Source organism: Rhea americana, unplaced genomic scaffold, assembly GCF_003343005.1.
Source record: "Rhea americana isolate MKP2758 unplaced genomic scaffold, rheAme1 scaffold_293, whole genome shotgun sequence".
NCBI lineage: Eukaryota > Metazoa > Chordata > Aves > Rheiformes > Rheidae > Rhea > Rhea americana.
The window spans coordinates 132,050-151,608 of record NW_028186416.1 but is presented as its reverse complement, the minus strand read 5'-3'; the positions used below and the strand labels follow the sequence as shown (position 1 = coordinate 151,608).

Sequence of the window (19,559 nt, the reverse complement as noted above, 5' to 3'; positions counted from 1 at the left end):
ATATTTTTAGTAATCTATTGTCCTGTTTCTTTTACCTGTTTTTCTTGAGTTGGTGCAGGTTATGGTTAACCACCCATTGTGTGTTCATTCTATATCAATGTTTAAGGAATGCCTCTCACATAGATGTTTAGACATGTCTTTATTCTGTTTTACAGCTGAAATGAAGACTCCAAAACGTAGGCAGCCATTTGTGCCATTTGCTCTGAGAAATCACACTGGATGTACTCTGTGGTTTGCTACTCTAACTACAACCCCTACTCGGTAAGAAGCTGTTTTGAAATCACTTTGACAGTATTTGTCAGGCTTCTGTGGACCAAACTCCATTGTCTTCAGTTCTTCTGGGGGGGGGGGAGGTGTTATGCAGAGGAACGTAGGCAATTCGGTCATTCTTATTCAGGAGTGTTTTCTTTGGCAGTGAGATAGTTGTACTAGTAATCTCTAAGACTATAATATCTAAGAAAGAGATTTTTCAAGAGACCAGAGGGGATTCAAAAACCAGTGAGATGCACATTCATCATGTGATGCGTTAACTGTAGGATTTCTGTGAACTAGAGTATGCTTAAAAAAAACACCTGTGCTTTAAGTAGTCACTTTGTCCGTTCATAAAATACTGTGATTCCCTTTACAGGGCTGCACTGTCTCACAGTGGGAGTCCAGGAGTTGTTCCTGAGGAAAATGGGGCTTTCCTGGATGATGCCCATAATGTCAGTGAGTGGCAAGAAGTTATCACTGGGGAAGAGATTCCATTTGAATTTGAATCCAGAGGGAAACTCAGACACAGGTGCAGGAACCAAACTGTGAGATGTATTTTGACATACTGACATGGAACTCGAGATCATAATTGCAAGGACACTGCCAGATATTAAAAAACAAAGTGGATATTTAATCAYGCTTTAATATTTTGTCTTTAATATTGAAAACTCGTATAGAGTGAAATTGGCGATAGACTAGTAAAAAGCTCATATTAATGTAAGTGGGAACAGTTCATAGATGTGAGTTGAGATTTGATCATTGAAAGCCTTTTAAAAAAGATTAGAGCCTTCAATTGCAAATCATATGTTATTTATTTGATAGGCCTATGGTTTGTGGGAGATTTTGGTTGAGCATGTGTGTTGTGTGAAGAACTAATTATAAATATTTAACATGGTTTTTATGATTGTTTATATCATTAATTATACTTTTGTATGTTCATTGGGGAGGTTGAAACAGTTGAATAAAAGTAAAATGATTTCTGCCTTTATCCATGAAATAGAAGTGGAGATGTTTCACACTTAATGAGCAAAATTCTTTCTCCTTAATGTGGAGGCTATATTTGTTTTGAACTGCTTGGTGTTTACATTGTAAGACAATGATTAATAGCAATTTAACTTCATCTAAACTGATAGGCACACACATGATCTAAGAATTCATCAGTTGCAAGTCAGAGTAAATGGCTGGGAAGAAGTCAGTCCRGTATCTGTAGACAAAGTTGGAACCTTCTTCCGATATGCTGCACCAGACAAAAACACATCCTCTTCTACAGTAAGTTCTGATTTTGAGTGATAGTTTTCTTGCAATGTGTAATTTGTTGAGTAATTGTCTCTCTTAGACTTTGATCTTAAAGCAGGTACTGTTTGAGGTTTGTCTCMTTTCCAGTAAGCTCAGAGAGAGAGAGAGACTTTGGAAATGCTGTATTACTAACTGGCAGTTTTATACATAACGAAAATATGAACARAGTAATCAGCAGCATTAGTCTATGCTTAGAGCTTCTAATGATGGAATCAGTATAGCAAGGACAGTGGCAGGTGCAGGGCGAGGGGGAGTTTGAACTAGTGAACTTCTGATATGTTTTTGAACTTGTGGAGAAGGGCAGAAAGATCAATGGAAGTATTTAGCTTACTCTTCTGCARTGATGTTCTGTGTTGCAACTCACAGTAACAGTGTAAAATGAACATTGGCAACTTTTTAATTTATTTTTCCCCCAGGTTGGAAGCCCAATAAGTAGAACAAATATAATACATCCACAAGTCTATGTAAGTACATATTTTCACTTTTTAAAGCCACATAAACAAAACTAGCGGAATTCTACAAGTGAACTGGCTTTTTTATCCTTATAGGAATTTTTCAATAGAATTGAAACAGAAGTCAAGCAAATAAAAGTTTCCAAACCAGAATGAGTATTTATCATGACTTAACATTCCTCACCAATGGGAGAATGAGTCTTAAATTTTTGTATGTGAATTCCAGCATATCAGCCCATATGTAGTTTTAGTTTGTTTCCACATTTGAAAGTGTGGTTTTCAGGACTGAAATGACAATGACTCGAATACAGGAGACAAACATCACAGTAGAGGGGCAGCTAAGAGAGAAGAAAGCATGAATGTTTTAAGAAAGCTCCACCATAGTTTTGAGTTTTGACAGGTATAAGTCATTAGTGACTGGTAACTGTATAGGCTAATGYATTTTATTGTAAAGCAACTTTCTTGAGCACAAGTTGAGAGATGCTTTAGTACCTAGATATGTTCCATCTGCTCTTCAGTTGTGGCAAGATTGCTCAACTGCAGGTGTGTGTTGGGGAGGAGGCAATTGGTTTGTTTGGTTTTTAAGTCTATGGCTAATACCCATGCTCCCTTATATCCACATAATAAAACCAAAGGAAAATCAATGCAGTGAGTCACCTGCTTTCTTAAGTAATTTAGGGGTGACTTAATTACAAGTTATTTATTTAAGTACTTGGAAATAAGTGGAAATTTTTTTGGTGGGATACCTATTTTAATTCCTGTAAAGATCATACTCTGGTTGCAAAACGTGTTATGCAATTTTGGGTAAAAGATACTTTCAGTCTGATAATAGTGATATTTGAATCAAAATGTTTATACATCAGAGTGCGTGTCAGTTGTCTGACTGCTGAAACATGTGCCACTTTCCATAGCGGAAAGATAATTTATATTTCTTGTCAAAATCTGAAGTGCTGAGATCTCAAAATCAACGTGCAGACGTATTAGCATGACAGAGTGAACTTCTGATACTAAAATCATGACCTTTAAATGCTAAAAGTCAAGCAGAAAACCCCGGTGGTCACTGAAATTAAGCTGTTTTGAAGCATATTTKTCACAGAGCTTATTGAATCACATTAATGCACAGATTTTGGAGACAAAACTTGGTAACAACCATCTAATTTTCCTGTTATTGTTGGCAGAGAAGAAATCTTCRGCTGTTTGTAAAGGTCTTCCTATACTCCACATCATTAAGGCTTCAAATTCACACTCTCAGAATTAATAAAATAATGTAATAGTAAGACTGTATATAAAGTGTGTATTTAGAATCTTTACAGTTCTTCTTTGAGCATGCAATACTTTGAAAAAGATACAGAGTTAATATTTAAAGTTATATTTGGATGTTTCATTGCACTGCGTTTTGGGGAGAAGACAYTTATATAAATGTTTCCTGTAATCTTGATACCTGGGACCGGGGGGTGATGGTGATGTTTTTATCCTCTGTGTTTTACTATGTTTTCATACTGCTTAAAGTTCTATTAGCCAGTTCTGGCAGTGTTGTTGTTTCATTCTTGTGTGGCTTTTTGGTGGCTTGTTTGTTTGTTAAGGGRAGTGGAAGGGTGTTAATATTGCTTTAAAAAAGGTAGTGACGATTAGGATCCTGTGCCCCCGTCTGTTCCAGCACAACAGCAAGAACATAATCAGCATGTAGAGGGCACAGACACTATGGTGGGGGTGTTTTTTTTTTTTTTTTTTTTTTTTTTTTTTTTTTTTTTGTTTTTGCTTTTTGTTTTGTTTTTAATGTTGGATTCTTGTTCACTGGGTTTCTAGGATTTTATTAGTCTGTCTGTTTTTCAGTCCATAAGCAATATGACTTTGTATCTTGATAGTGTTTCCAGAGGAAGAAATAAACTGCTTTAAAAGTTATTATAGGCCTTATGGTTATACACTGTGTATGTGGGGAAAAAAAAGTGCGTGTGATATATATCGAGGATATTGGGTTTTTTTGTTTGGTTTTTTTTTTTACTCTGTTTTTTTTTTTTAAAAAAAAAAAAAGTAATGGTGGTCAAGTGAAAATGAAGAAACTGGGGATTAGTGAACAGTTTCTTTTTCTTTTTAAACTGGAAAAGGTATTCAATACGAAGAAGGCCCATTATATTGAGGAAGTGTCCAAAATAAAATCTGCGGGCACATTCCTATTTCCTAGAGAGTTGCAGCTCATTCAGAACGATAAATATAATTGGCCAAATTCAATCTCCAATCTGTTCCTTGGACTTCTATTTTTTCAAACCATTAGTTTGGTGAGTCCAGATGAAATGCTTGTGAGTATTAAATGAGATACAGGATTATTAGTTATTACTATGAAATTGTTTACACTGCTGCTCTTGCACAGCTGACAAGTTTTTACTTCAGCAGTTACTGCTCCAAAATTAAGGCATCCCTCTTCTAGGTATAATTGTTACATGTATTTTTTAATTCTTCTAAATATCTTCTAGTTTTCTTCATTGCCACCAGTTCGTGTGGTATTTGAAGTTACCATGGAAGGTAGTGCTCGGAAAGTGATAACTGTGCGCTCAGCCTTGATTGTAAAGAACAAGCTGGAAACACCAATGGAACTAAGACTAGATAGTCCTTCTGCTCCTGACAGTAAGTTTTATAATATATTCATTCCCTACTATATGAAATCTCTAGTTACCTGCTGAAGAAGCTTCATCAACTGCTGCTAATGGATAACAACAAAGTAGACCTCCCTGGATTAGGAACGGCTAATGTTCAGAAGAATGTGATCAATGAGGTAGGCTAAAGAACCCAATAGAATTTTTCCTTACTGTACAGGTAGGTGGGGAGAGCTGAACTTGTGTAAAGAAGGGCCTGTATTTCTTCCATATGTAGCATGGTGTCTTTTAGCATTAGTCTCGCAGGTTTCAAGTGCATGCAAAGGTGCGGTCTTGTGTGTATATACTGATAATGTGCTGATAATGTAATGAATGAGGTCTCTTCAGAATATACATTTTTAATTAAAGCAACCTAGAAAACAAAATTTAAACTCCTAGCAAATTTTTAGTCTGTTTTCAGTTTCAAATTTACACCCCTGGATTTATCTGCTGCCTGATTTTTAACAGGACTTGAAACAATGGGTTGATGTTTGAAACATTATTTCATTTTATAGTAAAACTCTAGCTACTTTATATTTGTTACTTTGAAGTTTTAGGACATGTATTATTTGAAAATCTTACACTTCTTTTCAGCAAAGGACCTGGTTTGATGTATGTATTTTGTTATCTGTTTGGTTGCAGAACCTGTAGTTCTTCCAGCAGTTATGCCAGGAGATTCCTTTGCTATTCCATTACATCTTACGTCTTGGCGTTTGCAAGCCAGGCCAAAAGGAATGGGTGTCTTTTTCTGTAAGGCTCCAATTCATTGGACTAATGTTCAGAAGACAGCAGAAGTATGTAGCAGTAAGAGAGAATGTCATTCAATGGAGTCTGAAAATAGCCGATTTTTCAGGTAATTAAGACCTAATTATTTTTCTGTAACTGTATTTTCCTTTTCAGATATGAAATAATAGAAAAGAAAATATTTAGAGATAAAAGCTTCTACACTTTAATGGGATGCTTTGCTTGGTCACAAGTATAATAAGAAATCATTGAAATGTAGATACTATATTTCTGTAGGGCTCCTTGGAGCACATTTRATAGTACGTAATAGCAAATGTGCAAGACTACAGAGTGAGCATATTGTTATATTTTGTTATTTAATATACTAATATATATTATTTAATATAAATATTTAATATAAAAAAGAAAATTTTAGAAAATTGAATGTGAACTTTTGTTAAATCATCTAGGCCATCTAACAGAATAATGAGTGGTTCCTCACAGTCCGTTCAGTTTCATGCTTTCTCCTGAATATTCTGTGCTATATTCTAAGCCCAAAAGTGTTTTGGCATAATGAGGAGTTGATGCGTTTTTAAAGTTTTCTGATATGATAGATTTAGGGATACCACCAACTTAGGAAATAGTTTGGACATTATGGAAGTTCCTTCAGGAAGCGACATTTGCATACTGTACAGATACTGCTGTTTGTYAATTTTATACTTCTTTTCATCGTATGCTATTTCTGAGGGTCTTACTGGGGCATAAATAAAAAGTTATTTTAAGTTAATTTTTGGGAGGTTTTTTTGTTTGTTTTTTTGCTTTAAGTAATGAAAAAGTGAATTGTCTGATGGCCAAAACTAGGGTATGTGTTGGGAAGTAGGACATATTCAGCAGTTACTTCAAAGAACATGACTATAATTTACTTTTACTTTGATAGTTTAAAAAAATCTACTTTTAGCGATAGTTGATAACATTATTGTGAATTTCTAAAAGTAAGTTTTATAGGTGGGCATCAATAAAAGCAATTTAATGACTGAACAAAATGAAAGAGTGCTTTTGAGTGATTAAATGAATTCTTGAATTAAAGTCAGGATARTGCTGAAGTTTTCTTATTGTTGCACTGTTATCAGAAAGGCATTATAAATACAAAATACCTCGTAATCAAGGTTTAAATTGATTGTGTGGAGAACAATTATAAGTGCTGTTCTTATCCTCTTGAAGATACAGCATGGCTCAGAGACAAAGTTAAATTATTCTGTGAGTTCATTGATAATGGATTTTTTTTTTCTTTTAAATACACCTGTCTGTCTTCACAGGTTTTGTGTGGCCATAAAGAAAGAGAATTATCCGGATTACATGCCCTCCAGCATATTTTCTGACAGTGCTAAACAGATTTTCAGGCAGCCTGGGCATACTATTTATCTCTTGCCAACTGTGGTAATCTGTAACTTGCTACCTTGTGAACTCGAGTTTTATGTTAAAGGGATGCCAATTAATGGGACACTAAAACCTGGCAAGGAGACAGCATTGCACACAGCTGATACATCTCAGAACCTTGAGCTAGGTAAGGTACTTCTATAGATATCACTCTCTGCTCCTGCTGGAGGAGCATCTCAAAATAACTATTTTATTATACAAGGAAATAGGGTACAAGAAATGGAAAATAAAATATTGAAAGTGTTATATGATGACTTCATTGGGTTACAGTGCAGCCAGTTCATTTGGTTGCATAGTTAATAATGAAACACATACATTAAAAAAAAAAAAGTCAGTATTCTCACCTTTTTCAAGATCTGTCRTCTATCTTGTTTTGTTTCTGCTTGGGCTTTCTCCTACTCTTCTGAGAATGGGAACAGTGGAGATTGGAAAGAATAGTGATAGAGAAGGGAAAAGAAATAAGTCTCCAATGTTTGGATACTACTATTGTTGTTTTTTTTTTTCGTGACAGAAAACACTGGTGTTGAGAGTAACTATAGAATTACTTTTTTCCAACCCTGGCTGGACTTACGAGGCCAAAAGCAAAAATYGCTCCTAAATAAAACTCCCTTACAAACCTTTTTTGCTGCTTGTGGCTTAAATTGAGGTGTAGATTTAAAWTTAATCCAGGCAAACTGTGTGAAGTGTTTCAGAATGACAAAGCTGTGTGATGATCAGAAGCCAATGTTTGTGTGTTCTTTTTTTAGGGGTATTGCTAGAAAACTTTCCAATCTGCAAAGAATTGTTGATTCCTCCTGGGACACAAAACTATATGGTACGGATGCGATTGTATGATGTCAACAAACGACTGCTAAATTTGACCATAAGGATTGTATGTCGAGCTGAAGGGTCTCTAAAAATATTCATTTCAGCACCGTATTGGTTAATCAACAAAACAGGTAAATTTACAATTTTTTCTTTTATAACTATAATGCTGAACTTGGAAATGAAGATTTTGTTTAGTATTTTGTTCTAGCCAAATAGAGCTTTAAAAAACTACTTAAAAGGAATAAAAGTTGCAAGAAAGATTTTTACTGTGCCAATAGCTTTTTCTTTAATTAATGTTATAACAGATACTTCAATTGCTATATTGCATTTTTTTTAATTTAAGCTAATTAATAGACTTTATCACTTTAAATAAATCAAACAGATCAGGTAAGTTAAAAGGTGATTTTCAAAGACTGAAATACCTTCAGAAACCAATAGGTCTTGAACCATAGCTACATTGCAATTATTCTTTGTTAACATCCATTGATACTGTCAGAGCTACAATAGCTACTTTTTTGCAAGAAGCAGACTCCATGGCTTGCAGCTGTAATAGCTTCAGTCCTTAAGCAGGTTAGACCAAGAATGAGAGAGAGAATTTTAGGTTGTTCTTTAATTTGAAGTAGCTTTAACAGTTCCCATTTTAGATTTGTGTGAAGTTTAAGTGTACTTTGACAGTTTGGCCTTTTTGTGTTTGCTTAAAGGATTACCGCTTATCTTCAGACAAGATAATGCCAAAACAGATGCTGCAGGTCAGTTTGAGGAGCATGAGCTTGCTAGAAGCCTCAGCCCACTTCTGTTCTGTTATGCTGATAAAGAACAGCCAAACTTGTAAGTAACGTGGAGAGAAGAGTAGGAAGGGGGAACCTTACAAAGTATGAAAGTAATTGGCAGAAGATCGGGTGCTGATATTTCAGTATAAATATCATGCAAGAAACCTTTCTGCCTTAAGATGACCTGCTAAGTAACTAAGTTTGTGAATATTAAAATGAGTGTTTTGGATATTTAGACATTTGCTGCTGAAAACTGTTTGGTTGGCTAATATGTTATGTCTGCAGGCAGTTTTTGTATGTGTTTTGTATTGCTTTGTCTTTTTCCAAAGAAAATCCAAAGCCTTTGTGAAGAAATTTGTGAAGTTGCATGAATATCTTTACTCAAACTGAGATTAAAAGAAAAAAAAAAAAGAAAAAATAAAAAAGACATCCTAACCCTGAATGTTACAGAACTAGTAGCAGTCACATAGCAGAAAGTCCATGTGCAGCAGAGCTGCTGTGATTCTGAAGTAAAAGGAAATTATAGGATTTTGGAAAGCGAGGTTTTCAGATGTTAATTAGCGTCAAAGAGAAAACTTACTTTTTCCAATTTACAGCCGAAGTAAAACAAAACAAAACACAACTTTATTCCAAATTTTCTTTTTTTAAAAAAAATAAAAAATAAAAAAGTCTGCAAATGATGAATATTTAATTTTTTACCTGACCTAGTTACTGAATCTTCACTAATATGTTAAAAGGGTTCAGGAAGCCCTAAGAAAAATACAATGTAAGTGCAAAATGAATAACTGAAGAGGAGCTTAGTCATAGCTTTTAGTCTTTCTTTTATTATTAATACACAGATGTTCTTTTTAGATCTATGTATGTTTTTTATTATTAGTGTCATGTTGATATCTAATCCTTCATTTAATTCAATAAATTGTATTTTCTTCTTGCCCTTAGTTGTACAATGCGTGTTGGAAAAGGAATTCATCCTGAAGGCATGCCTGGCTGGTGCCAGGGGTTCTCCCTGGATGGTGGTAGTGGTGTAAGAGCTCTTAAAGTGATCCAGCATGGAAACAGACCAGGCCTCATTTATAACATTGGTATGTGCTGCTGGAAACATTGAGGGGGGGAGCTAAGACTTCCTAGTACATAGTATCAGTTGCACTAGAAACAGAAAGGAAACGTTATTAAGGGTTTTTGAGGGTCCAGAGGAAAATGTTGAACAGAGTAGTATGCTAAGTCTGCTAGGCGGTCTAATTTTTAAGTCTTTCAGATTTCAATCACACAAAAATAATTTACATTTTTTTTCTTTTCATCATTGTTTAAAATAATACGTTTCTAAGCAAGAGGTATGACAGAAACAGTGCATTTCAGGAACCCATTAAAAAGAAAACATCCTATGTAAAATGTATTTTAGCAGATATATTTTGCTTTCTCTGGTAAATAATAACTTTATTTTTAACTTTTTATTGCTAGGTATTGATGTTAAAAAAGGCAGAGGCCGTTATATTGATACTTGCATGGTGACGTTTGCACCCCGTTACCTGTTAGATAACAGATCAACCTACAAGCTTGCCTTTGTTCAGCGGGAGTTTGCAAGAGGTCAGGTAAGATGATTCCTTTCTGTCAAGGAATTTTGTCTGTGTGTCTGTATGTGGGCCTGTGTGCATGCTCATGTTTTCAGCATGCTGTCTTTGTGTAAAAGAATAATGATTTGGGGGAAGCTGATTCAAGTCTGAACAAATTATTTGCGTTTGTATTTATTTATTTATTTTCTTTTGGCCACATCAATGAGACTTTTTTTTTTTTTTTTTTTTTTTTTTTTTTTTTTTTTTTAGTGAAACTAATATCTAAAAGATATGACTGTGGAATGCCTGCCGTTCTTTTTCCTGTTTTGTGATGCTTGGTTCATGTTTTTATGAACCAAGGGAATATTTATGTTACTATACCACATATAGTTAGTTACAGCATTTTTCTAAGCAAAACTGAATATGAAGATTATACTTTAAACTGTTGTTGGTTGGTTATGAGACTCTTTCTCAGTATTCTGATTACCAGTATTCACCTAACAGGATAATTGCTATGTTTATAGTTAAYGGACGTATAGGTTAATACTATATTCTTTAACATTATAAAGATGTATTTATTTACYAATTTCTGTTACTAGGGAACTTCTAATCCAGATGGCTATATCTCCACACTTCCTGGTTCTAGTGTTGTATTCCACTGGCCACGTAATGATTATGATCAACTACTATGTGTGCGACTAATGGATGTTCCAAACTGCATTTGGTCTGGGGGCTTTGAAGTCAACAAGAATAACTCATTCCATATTAATATGAGGTAGTTACTCTATGTAAATCTTCTGTAACATAGTCCCATTTTCTAATATAAGCAGCTTTTTAAACACTTAAGATTGCAGCAATTCAAATCGGAAGTCTACCTCTCTTCTACTTGTTTTTCTTGTTCAGGGACACCTTGGGAAAATGTTACTTCTTAAGAGTAGAAATTACTCTTCGAGGAGCCACCTATCGCATTGCCTTCAGTGACACAGATCAGTTACCGCCACCTTTTCGCATAGACAATTTTTCCAAGGTAAAGACAAAAAAAAATCATGAAACTCTTTTTTTAAAAAAAATAAAAATAGCAGTCCTATACTTAAGCTAGGAGAGAGGAGCTGACTAGTTTRCAGAATGAAATAAAGGTAGCAAAAAGTATTGTAAAAAAAAGTTTTATATAAAAAACAATTATAGTTTTAGTACAAATTGCTGTTACTGAACTACTTTATCTTGTTCCAATAATAGTACTTAAATTGTGGCATTTGTCAGTGAATTAAAAGTCTTACAAGGAAGAGTATCATTAGTGATGAGAAAATTGTGGTGTGATGGTAGTTTGTAATGTCTTTTATGTTATATCCAGCGTGTGAATAACCTGTAAAAAGAATTCTGGCTACTGCTACCACTTCCTTTTTGTCTGTCTGTGGGCTTATTTTGTAGAACATGCATACGCCTTGTTTTCTTCCTCTCGTTTCAGACACCTCCTCCTTGGTGTCTAGAACAAAAGGCATTACTGAATCAGAAATAACAAAGATGAGAAATGAGGAAACAAGTTCCATGATAGTGATTATGGAAGTCAGAGATCTTACTTTGCATGTTTTATAATAACTTGCAGTCTGGCTTGTGATCCGAGCAGCAGGCTGAGTTCTTAATACTATTCATTCTTATTCTAAATTTTGATAGCAAGTTTTTAAATAAAACTTGGCAAGTCTCCTAATCTTGATTAGGAAGGTTGGAGATGCTACTATGGGCCTGAAGACATTTTAAACTCTGGATAATGAATAAAAACAAAAGCGATACTCCTGGTCTCTTACAGACTGTCTYTGAGACCTAAATGAAAGTAAGTACTTCTCAGGAGAAAAAAATGAGGTGAATGCGTTTTAGTCATTACCTACTGAAAAATGAGCAAATGATAGCAAAAAGTCTTAATCAGTAAGAACTTCTATATGAAGTAAAATCTTCTTTCATAACTGTTACAGGTGCCAATTGTTTTTAATCAGCATGGTGTTGTTGAGCCAAGACTATATACGGAAGTGAAGCCCATGACCTCTCTGGATTATGCATGGGATGAACCTATTCTACCACCTTTTATAATGCTGACAGTTAAAGGGGCAGGCTCCTCAGAAATCATCTGCAGCATGAATGACTTTCAAGATAGCAAGCAACTTTATTACGAAAACTTCATTTATATTGCTGCTACTTATACCTTCTCAGGGTAATCCCTTATATATTGCATTAAAATATTTTGAATGCTGATTGTGTTCTCTAGGCTATAAGTTATTACTCTCTTAACAGTTGCCATTTTACACCTTTTGTAAGTATTCCATATGCAGCTAAACTTTTGCCAACCTGTAGCTAACAGAAGGAGTACCAAAATTCAGAAGAAGAATCTGGGAGTCGCTAAGTTGTATATATTGTCTTGTTTGGCAGTTGTACCTTTTTAGCTTCACAGAAGCAGCCTGTCATTGTTTGTTTTCTCACACAGTGAAAAAGATTTAACACTTGGCATCTGCTGTGACCTCTCTGCCCTTTAGAAGAACAAGGATACTAAGGGTCTCATTTTGGAATTTGATTTTATTTGGTGGGTTAAGAGCTCTATCTACAGGACAATTGCTTGTGTGATCTACCTGTGATTTTTCAGCTTGTACTAGTTTATATGCTAGTGAAAACAGTTGCAAAAAAGATTTATTATATGCTTTAGTCTTTTTCTCAATATACGATAGAAAACTTTCTTTTGAGTTCATGTTATTTGGCCATTCAGTTCTCATTGCTAGCAGTGAGAAACCAAGCTCCTTTTAAAAGTGCACTTAAATGGACAACTTGCACTAATAATGCCAGAAGTAAGGGAAAGCAATATACACGATTGTTTGATTTGACTGTAATGCAGAGATAAGCTCCCTTGGTTGCTTTTTGATACACGTGTAATTTGGTCTACAGAAGAAGCAGCTGCTGTGAATAAACATAATGTTTTCTTGATGTTCTAGTTTACAGGAAACAACTGTAAGACCAGTTACTTCAAATAAAGATGCTGCATATGCAGAGCTTGTCCTTGATGTTTCTCCGAAGACGCAACGGGTTGTACTGAAAAAGAAGGTACCAATATAAATATAYTGGAAAAAGAGGGGGATTTTTTTTTTTCATGTTAACATTTTAAGGATAGAGATGGAGATAAGAGTGTATTGAAATGGAAAAGATATTAGCAGTTCAATTTCTTGAATTACAGTGGTGATTCGTATCATCCATTGACCCAGTAAAGTAGAAAGTTTTGCAACAAGAATGTAAGAGAAAGAATGGAGTGAGCAGTAAAAAAAAAATACTTGCGAATACTAGAATGCACAGTCTGCAATAAAGTGGAAAAAGGAAATTGTGTCACAGAAGTCACTGAAGAACTATGTTAGGATATCTATATGCAATGTAGGTGTGATAGTTTGTGTAGGAAGCAACTGAATGTCAATAGTAAGAAAATTACACTAATGTTAGGAAAAGGAGATGGTCAAAGGTCAGATTGGAAGATGAAATAGRTAACCAGGTGTTTAAATTTAGGTTTTCAGATACGTTTTTTTTTTTTTTTTTCTTGAAGAAAGGCTAGAGGAAAAGAGTACGCTGAAAGGTCAAATAAGGAAGGGTGGAGCAAAAGAAGTGGCAGAATATCAAGGGAATGTTTAAAGGACAAAAGTAGGATTCTTGTGAAGAAAAGTTGCGTACTTTTCATAAATATCAAAGAGAAGGAAACATGAAAGTGGCTTCCAGCATAAGGGTGAGAGAAAAAGGAATCAGAATAAAAATAATGGGAAACATTGTAGATACTTCCAGGACAGTCAGCCAAATACRGTAACTGATGATGTAGACTCTAATGAAGTTACAAGGTATGGCACACTTTGGTTTCATTGTATGGTAAGTCTTTATTTCTGGAGCTATTAAGAAATAAAAGCTATATTTAAATATTGTTGAGATAAAAATAGCTTGTTAATATAGCTCTACGTCCAACAGTACTACTATGTAAGCTGTATATTCTTTTGATACTGTAGTTGGATTAAAATATTTTTTTATGAACAAGCTTCTAGCTCAGTGCTATGAAGTTAGATGTATATACAAGCCATTCCAAGGATTATAATTTAAAGCATCTTGATGGCAAAACAAAACAGAAATATTTTTCTTTGTACTACTTTGTAATCATTTAAATACTAAATTTTTATTCAACAGGAGCCAGGAAAACGATCACAGCTTTGGAGAATGACTGGCACAGGAATGCTTTGCCATGAAGGTTCTTCAGTTCCTCATAATCCCCATAAACCTTCTTCTCCTCGATCTATGGACTCTTCTATGATTTTAGATATTGCAGGTCTGGCAGCTGTCACAGATAACAGGTGTGGCATGTGGGGTTTATGATTAACTAATGTTAATAGTTAATAAACCCAGTCATCCAATTAAGTTGTTAATATCTGTACAGCGTTCAGTAATTAAACAGCTGTGGATATTTAAAATTCGAGTATTAGGGATGACTTAGCAATAAAGCTGTGAAATGTGTCTGTATCTCTAGTGTACAGGTATATCACCTAGTAAGTTCTGAGATAATTCTTTTAGTCTCAAAACAATGACTTGTGAGCAAGTGTCAACCATCAAAACTGTTTTGAAGCAGTGTCAGCAAATATGCCCATTACGGTATGGGTTGGTAGTCTAAATAATTCCCAAACAGTTTTGAAGTATCTCTGAAAGCATACTTAACACGATGTTCTCTGAATAAAGAAAGAAATTACTCCAAAGGCATGTGGAAATGCTAGATCTTACCTAGCTTTATGAGCAGGTCTTATCACTTTTGTGACTCAGGGATATATTTTAAAGCATAACTAATGTATTTTCAGCAGCAGATTTTTAAAACAGCGCTTGAGAATATGTAAACAAGACTGAACAAAGTTAGAGCAGATGTTTTTAATTAACACCTCAGAAGAGCAGAACTGAGGATTTAGAAACCACTAGTTCTTGGTATGCGTTTGTTTCAGGTATGAGCCCCTGATGTTGAGAAAGCCTGATCGACGGCGCAGTACTACCCAGACATGGAGTTTTCGTGATGGGAAGTTGACCTGTGGTATTCATGGACTTGTTGTACAGGTTATATTTTGAATTTGTTTTGACCTGTTCCTGAGATAAACAGTTGAGTCGTTTGGGCTTGGTATTACAGTGAGTTATAAGCTCTGAGGCCAAATTTCAGGATAGAAAAGAGACCAGACTTCCAGAAATAGCTTAAAGTATTTTGAATTGATGTTCAAGTGTTCTTATCAATTACRAATAATTAAACATCTTGCACTATTAATTTGCAAGTAAAGAATTAGAAAATTAATGGTATATCACTGCTGAAAATAAACAGCGAAATGATAAATAGGCACTGGATATTTGCACACATACACAAATCTGAAAATGCTGTGGAGTGCCTATTAGTATCACTGGTGAAAGTCAGACTTGCATATACCTAGCACTTCTCAGAATCATAGCTCTAAGATTTTAATAATGAGATATTTAAAAGTAGTTTGAACTGTTTGTTCTTTATTTGTGTTCAAGGAAAACTGGCATGCAAACAGCTAATTTGTATATGACTTGATAGTTCGGCTTACTGGTAGTAGAATTTGTAGGCACAGAAAAATGGATTGCTCTTGGGAATCATAGCACTAAATGTCAAAGAATGATGTTTTTATTTTTAACTGTGTTTCCACCATATTGATCCATTGTTTGCAAACAGAAGTTGAATATATTATCCTACATAAATGTATTGCTTGTTGAGTGAAAATGTGAAAATGTGTTCAATATTTTTCATAATAGAACATTACAAATAATATGCAAGCTATGCAATGAGAATCAATCCTAAATCAGTGAAAAAACGTACTCTCATAGTAAATACATTAGATCCATGATGAAAGAATGTCTGTTATGCGAACTATGACTCTGGAATAGATCTGTAAGTTACAATATAACAATCAATATCACTTTGCAAATTCTGTAGTTAGGACAAGATCTATCAGACCTCCTTTTTTATTGTTCCCAAATTCTTTTTAATTTGTTGGGTTTTTTTTCCCTCCAAAATGCTTACTCAGATATTTGTTCATTTTAAAGCAACAAAGCAGCAACAAAAAAGCAGCAGCTCAGTCATGTTGCTCACTGTGTAATGACTGAACAGTATGTACATGTTCTGAAAGTGAAAATATCCTGGCAATAACAGTTCTTAAGTTTCAGAGACTCATTTTGATGTAACCAAAGAAGTAAAAGTATGGAAAATACCCTTAAGGTTTCACATTATCTTTAAGGCTGCATTTGTAGTTATATTCTGATTAATGAATTTGATACTCGTAAAAGATGATTCYAGCCTCCTGAATAGGTACAGGAAGGATAGCAGCAATGCAGTCATGCCACGTATGCCACCTTTGATGTGTTTCAATTCTAATACCAAGAAATAGTTCTAGAGATGAATATTTGATTTAGTCCCATGGTATTGTGGTTTGATCACTTTGCAGTTAAATTACTGTAGCTTAGTATGTCACTGCTTGTCAGTTTGAAGCAACTAAAAAGCCCTACATCCCAGTGTTGTTACTGAGAAGAGTTAGAAAAGGTTTATATTCTCATCTTATTTGCAAGTCTGGAGTTCATCTTTTATGAAGCTTTCTATCATTTTGAAGAACTTCTCAGGAAAAGCTGCCAGTGTTTGATCACAATGTGATAGTTTTTGAACATATAGGAGGAATAGTTACTTATTGATCTTGGCTATTTCTTTTAACTTCCCAACTGATTAAACATGAGTGACCAGAAGCTTTAGTAATATCAAGTAAAACTGCTACTGGAGTGTTCTTCTCTTAGTTCTGAAAAGTTGGAAATGCATTATTACCCTTACTGGAAGGTTGCTCGTATCAGTTATTAATTTCCTTCTCCAACTGTGGAAGAAGAAGAGAAAAGTAAAATACACTTTTAAATTAAATATAATTATCTGAACCCTTCACCTATCAGTTTTTTGGGTTTTTTTTYTTTCTTTCTCCAGGCAAAAGGAGGAATACTAGGTCTTTACGATGGAGCAGAAGTTGTTCTTGGTCCTGATACTTCTCTTGAACTTTTGGGGCCTGTTCCCCCTGAACAGCAGTTCATAAACCAGAAGATGAGGCCTGGGTCAGGAGTCCTAGCTGTTAGAGTCATTCCAGATGGACCAACTCGAGTTCTACAGGTGAAGCTCTTTCATTAACTGGAATATCTTCCATTATTTGAAATATCTCTATAATGTATCTTGAAATCCTTACTAAGATGTTAAATTTATAATGATATRAAGGGGAGATTCTTATGAAAAAGAGAAATAATTACAAGGAAGATTTTCACTATATTTACTTTTAAAAAGATTAATTTCATAATGTAGGGCAGTATAGTTGTTATTTGCAGATAAGAAAGTGATCATAGTAATAATTTATTTGTTTATTAGATAACAGATTTTAACCAACGTAGAAATGATCGTTTATCCTGTGAAGGAGATGAATTTCCCGTTACAGAACAAGATCTACGCAAGTTAAAAAATCCAGATACAGAGCAGGAATTAGAAGTAAGATATTACAACTAATACCTGTTTGTTTATTATTTTCTTTCTAGTATTTTGCTCTCTAGCTTTTAAGAGTTATTTCATTGGTTTTTCTTTTTTCTCCCATCATCATCTCTTGTGATGAATTTATATCATTTTTTTTCTGCTAAAATTCCTCATTCTTACAAGCTGGATTTAAATGTCTGAGACCTCTTTATTTGAAGACTTCATCAGGAATGAGCTGTTCAGCATTTTTGGAGATGGGTTTAAAAAAATGTCGTCTTTGCAGAAATATGTATTCATTATCTCCTGGTATTTTTTTCCTCTCTAAATATTATTTTCTCAGGTGCTTGTGAAACTGGAAGGAGGAATAGGATTGTCTTTAGTCAACAAAGCCCCTGAAGAGCTAATATTTGCAAGCCTCACAAAAATTAATGTCCACTACACACAGCTGTCAACAAGTCAGGTGCTAGAACTTAGTGTGCAAGATGTACAGGTACTTGTCATTTTGAGACAAGTTTATTTGTTTTGGGGTCTTTCGGGTTTTCCCCCTCAAAATAGGTTTGAAAAATGTTCAAAACTATTACTGAGACTGAAGTTCTTAAAAGTTGTGCCTTTAGATTTGTTTTCAGTTTGGTCTTTCAGATTCAGAAGTTAAACTGAAGACTGTAAAACTCAATTTATTTAAAAACAAAAAACTCAAAAATATTTGAATTCTTTTCCCAACACGTAAGATTTCCTTGGAGGAAAAGTGYGTATTTTTGTAGACAAAATAGACCAGTCAAATCTAGAACTAGCTTAACTCTTCTGTTTAATATTTTTGATGATGATTTTTAAAAAAAGAAGCCTAAATCAAACTACTAAACTCACTATTATTATCTGTTTTATGTGTTGGTAGCTGTAGTGATTTGCATAATGAAGGGTATTTCTGAATATTTTTTGGATGGTCTTGTATTGATTAATAGCCAAATATGTTTGATATCTCCCTGGCTCAGGAGGCATGGATAACTCCTCCCCCCCGCCACCAATGTTTTAAGTCTAGAGTTAAACAGCAAAATCAAGCCTCTTCATTGTCACCTACTCCAGTTCTTTTATCTGGCTTGTTCACTCTGTAGGTAGACAACCAACTCATGGGCACCACACAGCCTTTTATGCTCTTTCTGACACCTAGGATGAGTGAAAATGAGACCATTGAGACTGGACCTGCAGTGCAAGTAAATGCAATGAAATTTCCCAGTAAAAATGCACTGACTGATATATACAAGGTAAACTGCAATCTTTGATTGTTACCATGCAAATATTGTTCTGTTAATTGACTTTGTCTGTTCCTAATTTATACTGGTAGTCTGCATGAAATCAGTTGTGTAAATGCACTTCATGTTGAATTAATACTGGGGCTTAAAGGACACTTTATTCATCCTTCTCATGTTCAGAATGTTTAAAGTTATGTTTGAGTGATGAACTGGATAATAAGTATGTTTTTTTTAAAAAAATATAACAAATTAGGCTAGAACTCTATTTCTTCATGTCTGTGATTTACTCTTCAAGCTGACTGTTCTCGCCTTAGAGCTGGTAGGTAACCTCGTAGCAGAGTGAGCCAGAATATCTGTGCTGTGCTTTTTCATGAGTTGCATCTCTATGATAAGCTGTCATCGTGTASCATAATACCATAACTGAGGCTATCCATGTTATTTAGAATATTATCCACCAGCTGTAAAATGCATTGTAAGGGTGAAACTGAGTTGGTTATCAAGACCTAGTTTATCGCTTGGAATCTTCACACTTGTGTCATGATACCACTTCCAAAAAAAAAAAAAAAAAAAAGAAAAAAGGTGATTTCAGTGTTAGAATCCAGTTAAAAATCCAATTCTGAAGTGTTAGTATTAGATAGCAAAGCACAATACATTCCAAAAAGGAGGTGGGGGGCAGGGAAAGCATCACAGGTTGCAGCTAACAGTAAGTGAAGAAAACTACTAAAGACACTTTGGTGGTGGAAATCTTATTACAAATCCATTACAATGAAAATAATCTATTGAGGTAGAACAGTGTGTCCTTTTTAATATCTTATGTAGATCATATTTCTAGTATTCGTACTGTAAACTGAGATTTGT

The 19,559-nt window shown here is 34.5% G+C and overlaps 1 protein-coding gene across 8 annotated transcripts in view; it reads left to right on the top strand.

The window, feature by feature from the left end:
- VPS13D (vacuolar protein sorting 13 homolog D) overlaps nucleotides 1-19,559 on the top strand; it is a 113,834-nt gene that overhangs the window by 47,153 nt on the left and 47,122 nt on the right. For all 8 annotated transcript variants that reach the window (XM_085309158.1, XM_085309160.1, XM_085309157.1 and 5 more), the window contains 21 exons: nucleotides 156-261; nucleotides 629-781; nucleotides 1,386-1,521; nucleotides 1,965-2,012; nucleotides 4,472-4,622; nucleotides 5,273-5,483; nucleotides 6,670-6,917; nucleotides 7,537-7,728; nucleotides 8,299-8,425; nucleotides 9,307-9,449; nucleotides 9,826-9,956; nucleotides 10,517-10,692; nucleotides 10,821-10,944; nucleotides 11,885-12,120; nucleotides 12,890-12,998; nucleotides 14,109-14,272; nucleotides 14,906-15,014; nucleotides 16,927-17,106; nucleotides 17,356-17,472; nucleotides 17,795-17,944; nucleotides 18,564-18,713. In XM_085309158.1, coding sequence (XP_085165284.1) covers nucleotides 156-261; nucleotides 629-781; nucleotides 1,386-1,521; nucleotides 1,965-2,012; nucleotides 4,472-4,622; nucleotides 5,273-5,483; nucleotides 6,670-6,917; nucleotides 7,537-7,728; nucleotides 8,299-8,425; nucleotides 9,307-9,449; nucleotides 9,826-9,956; nucleotides 10,517-10,692; nucleotides 10,821-10,944; nucleotides 11,885-12,120; nucleotides 12,890-12,998; nucleotides 14,109-14,272; nucleotides 14,906-15,014; nucleotides 16,927-17,106; nucleotides 17,356-17,472; nucleotides 17,795-17,944; nucleotides 18,564-18,713 — 3,161 coding nt within the window. The remainder of the gene's footprint in view (nucleotides 1-155; nucleotides 262-628; nucleotides 782-1,385; nucleotides 1,522-1,964; nucleotides 2,013-4,471; nucleotides 4,623-5,272; nucleotides 5,484-6,669; nucleotides 6,918-7,536; nucleotides 7,729-8,298; nucleotides 8,426-9,306; nucleotides 9,450-9,825; nucleotides 9,957-10,516; nucleotides 10,693-10,820; nucleotides 10,945-11,884; nucleotides 12,121-12,889; nucleotides 12,999-14,108; nucleotides 14,273-14,905; nucleotides 15,015-16,926; nucleotides 17,107-17,355; nucleotides 17,473-17,794; nucleotides 17,945-18,563; nucleotides 18,714-19,559) is intronic.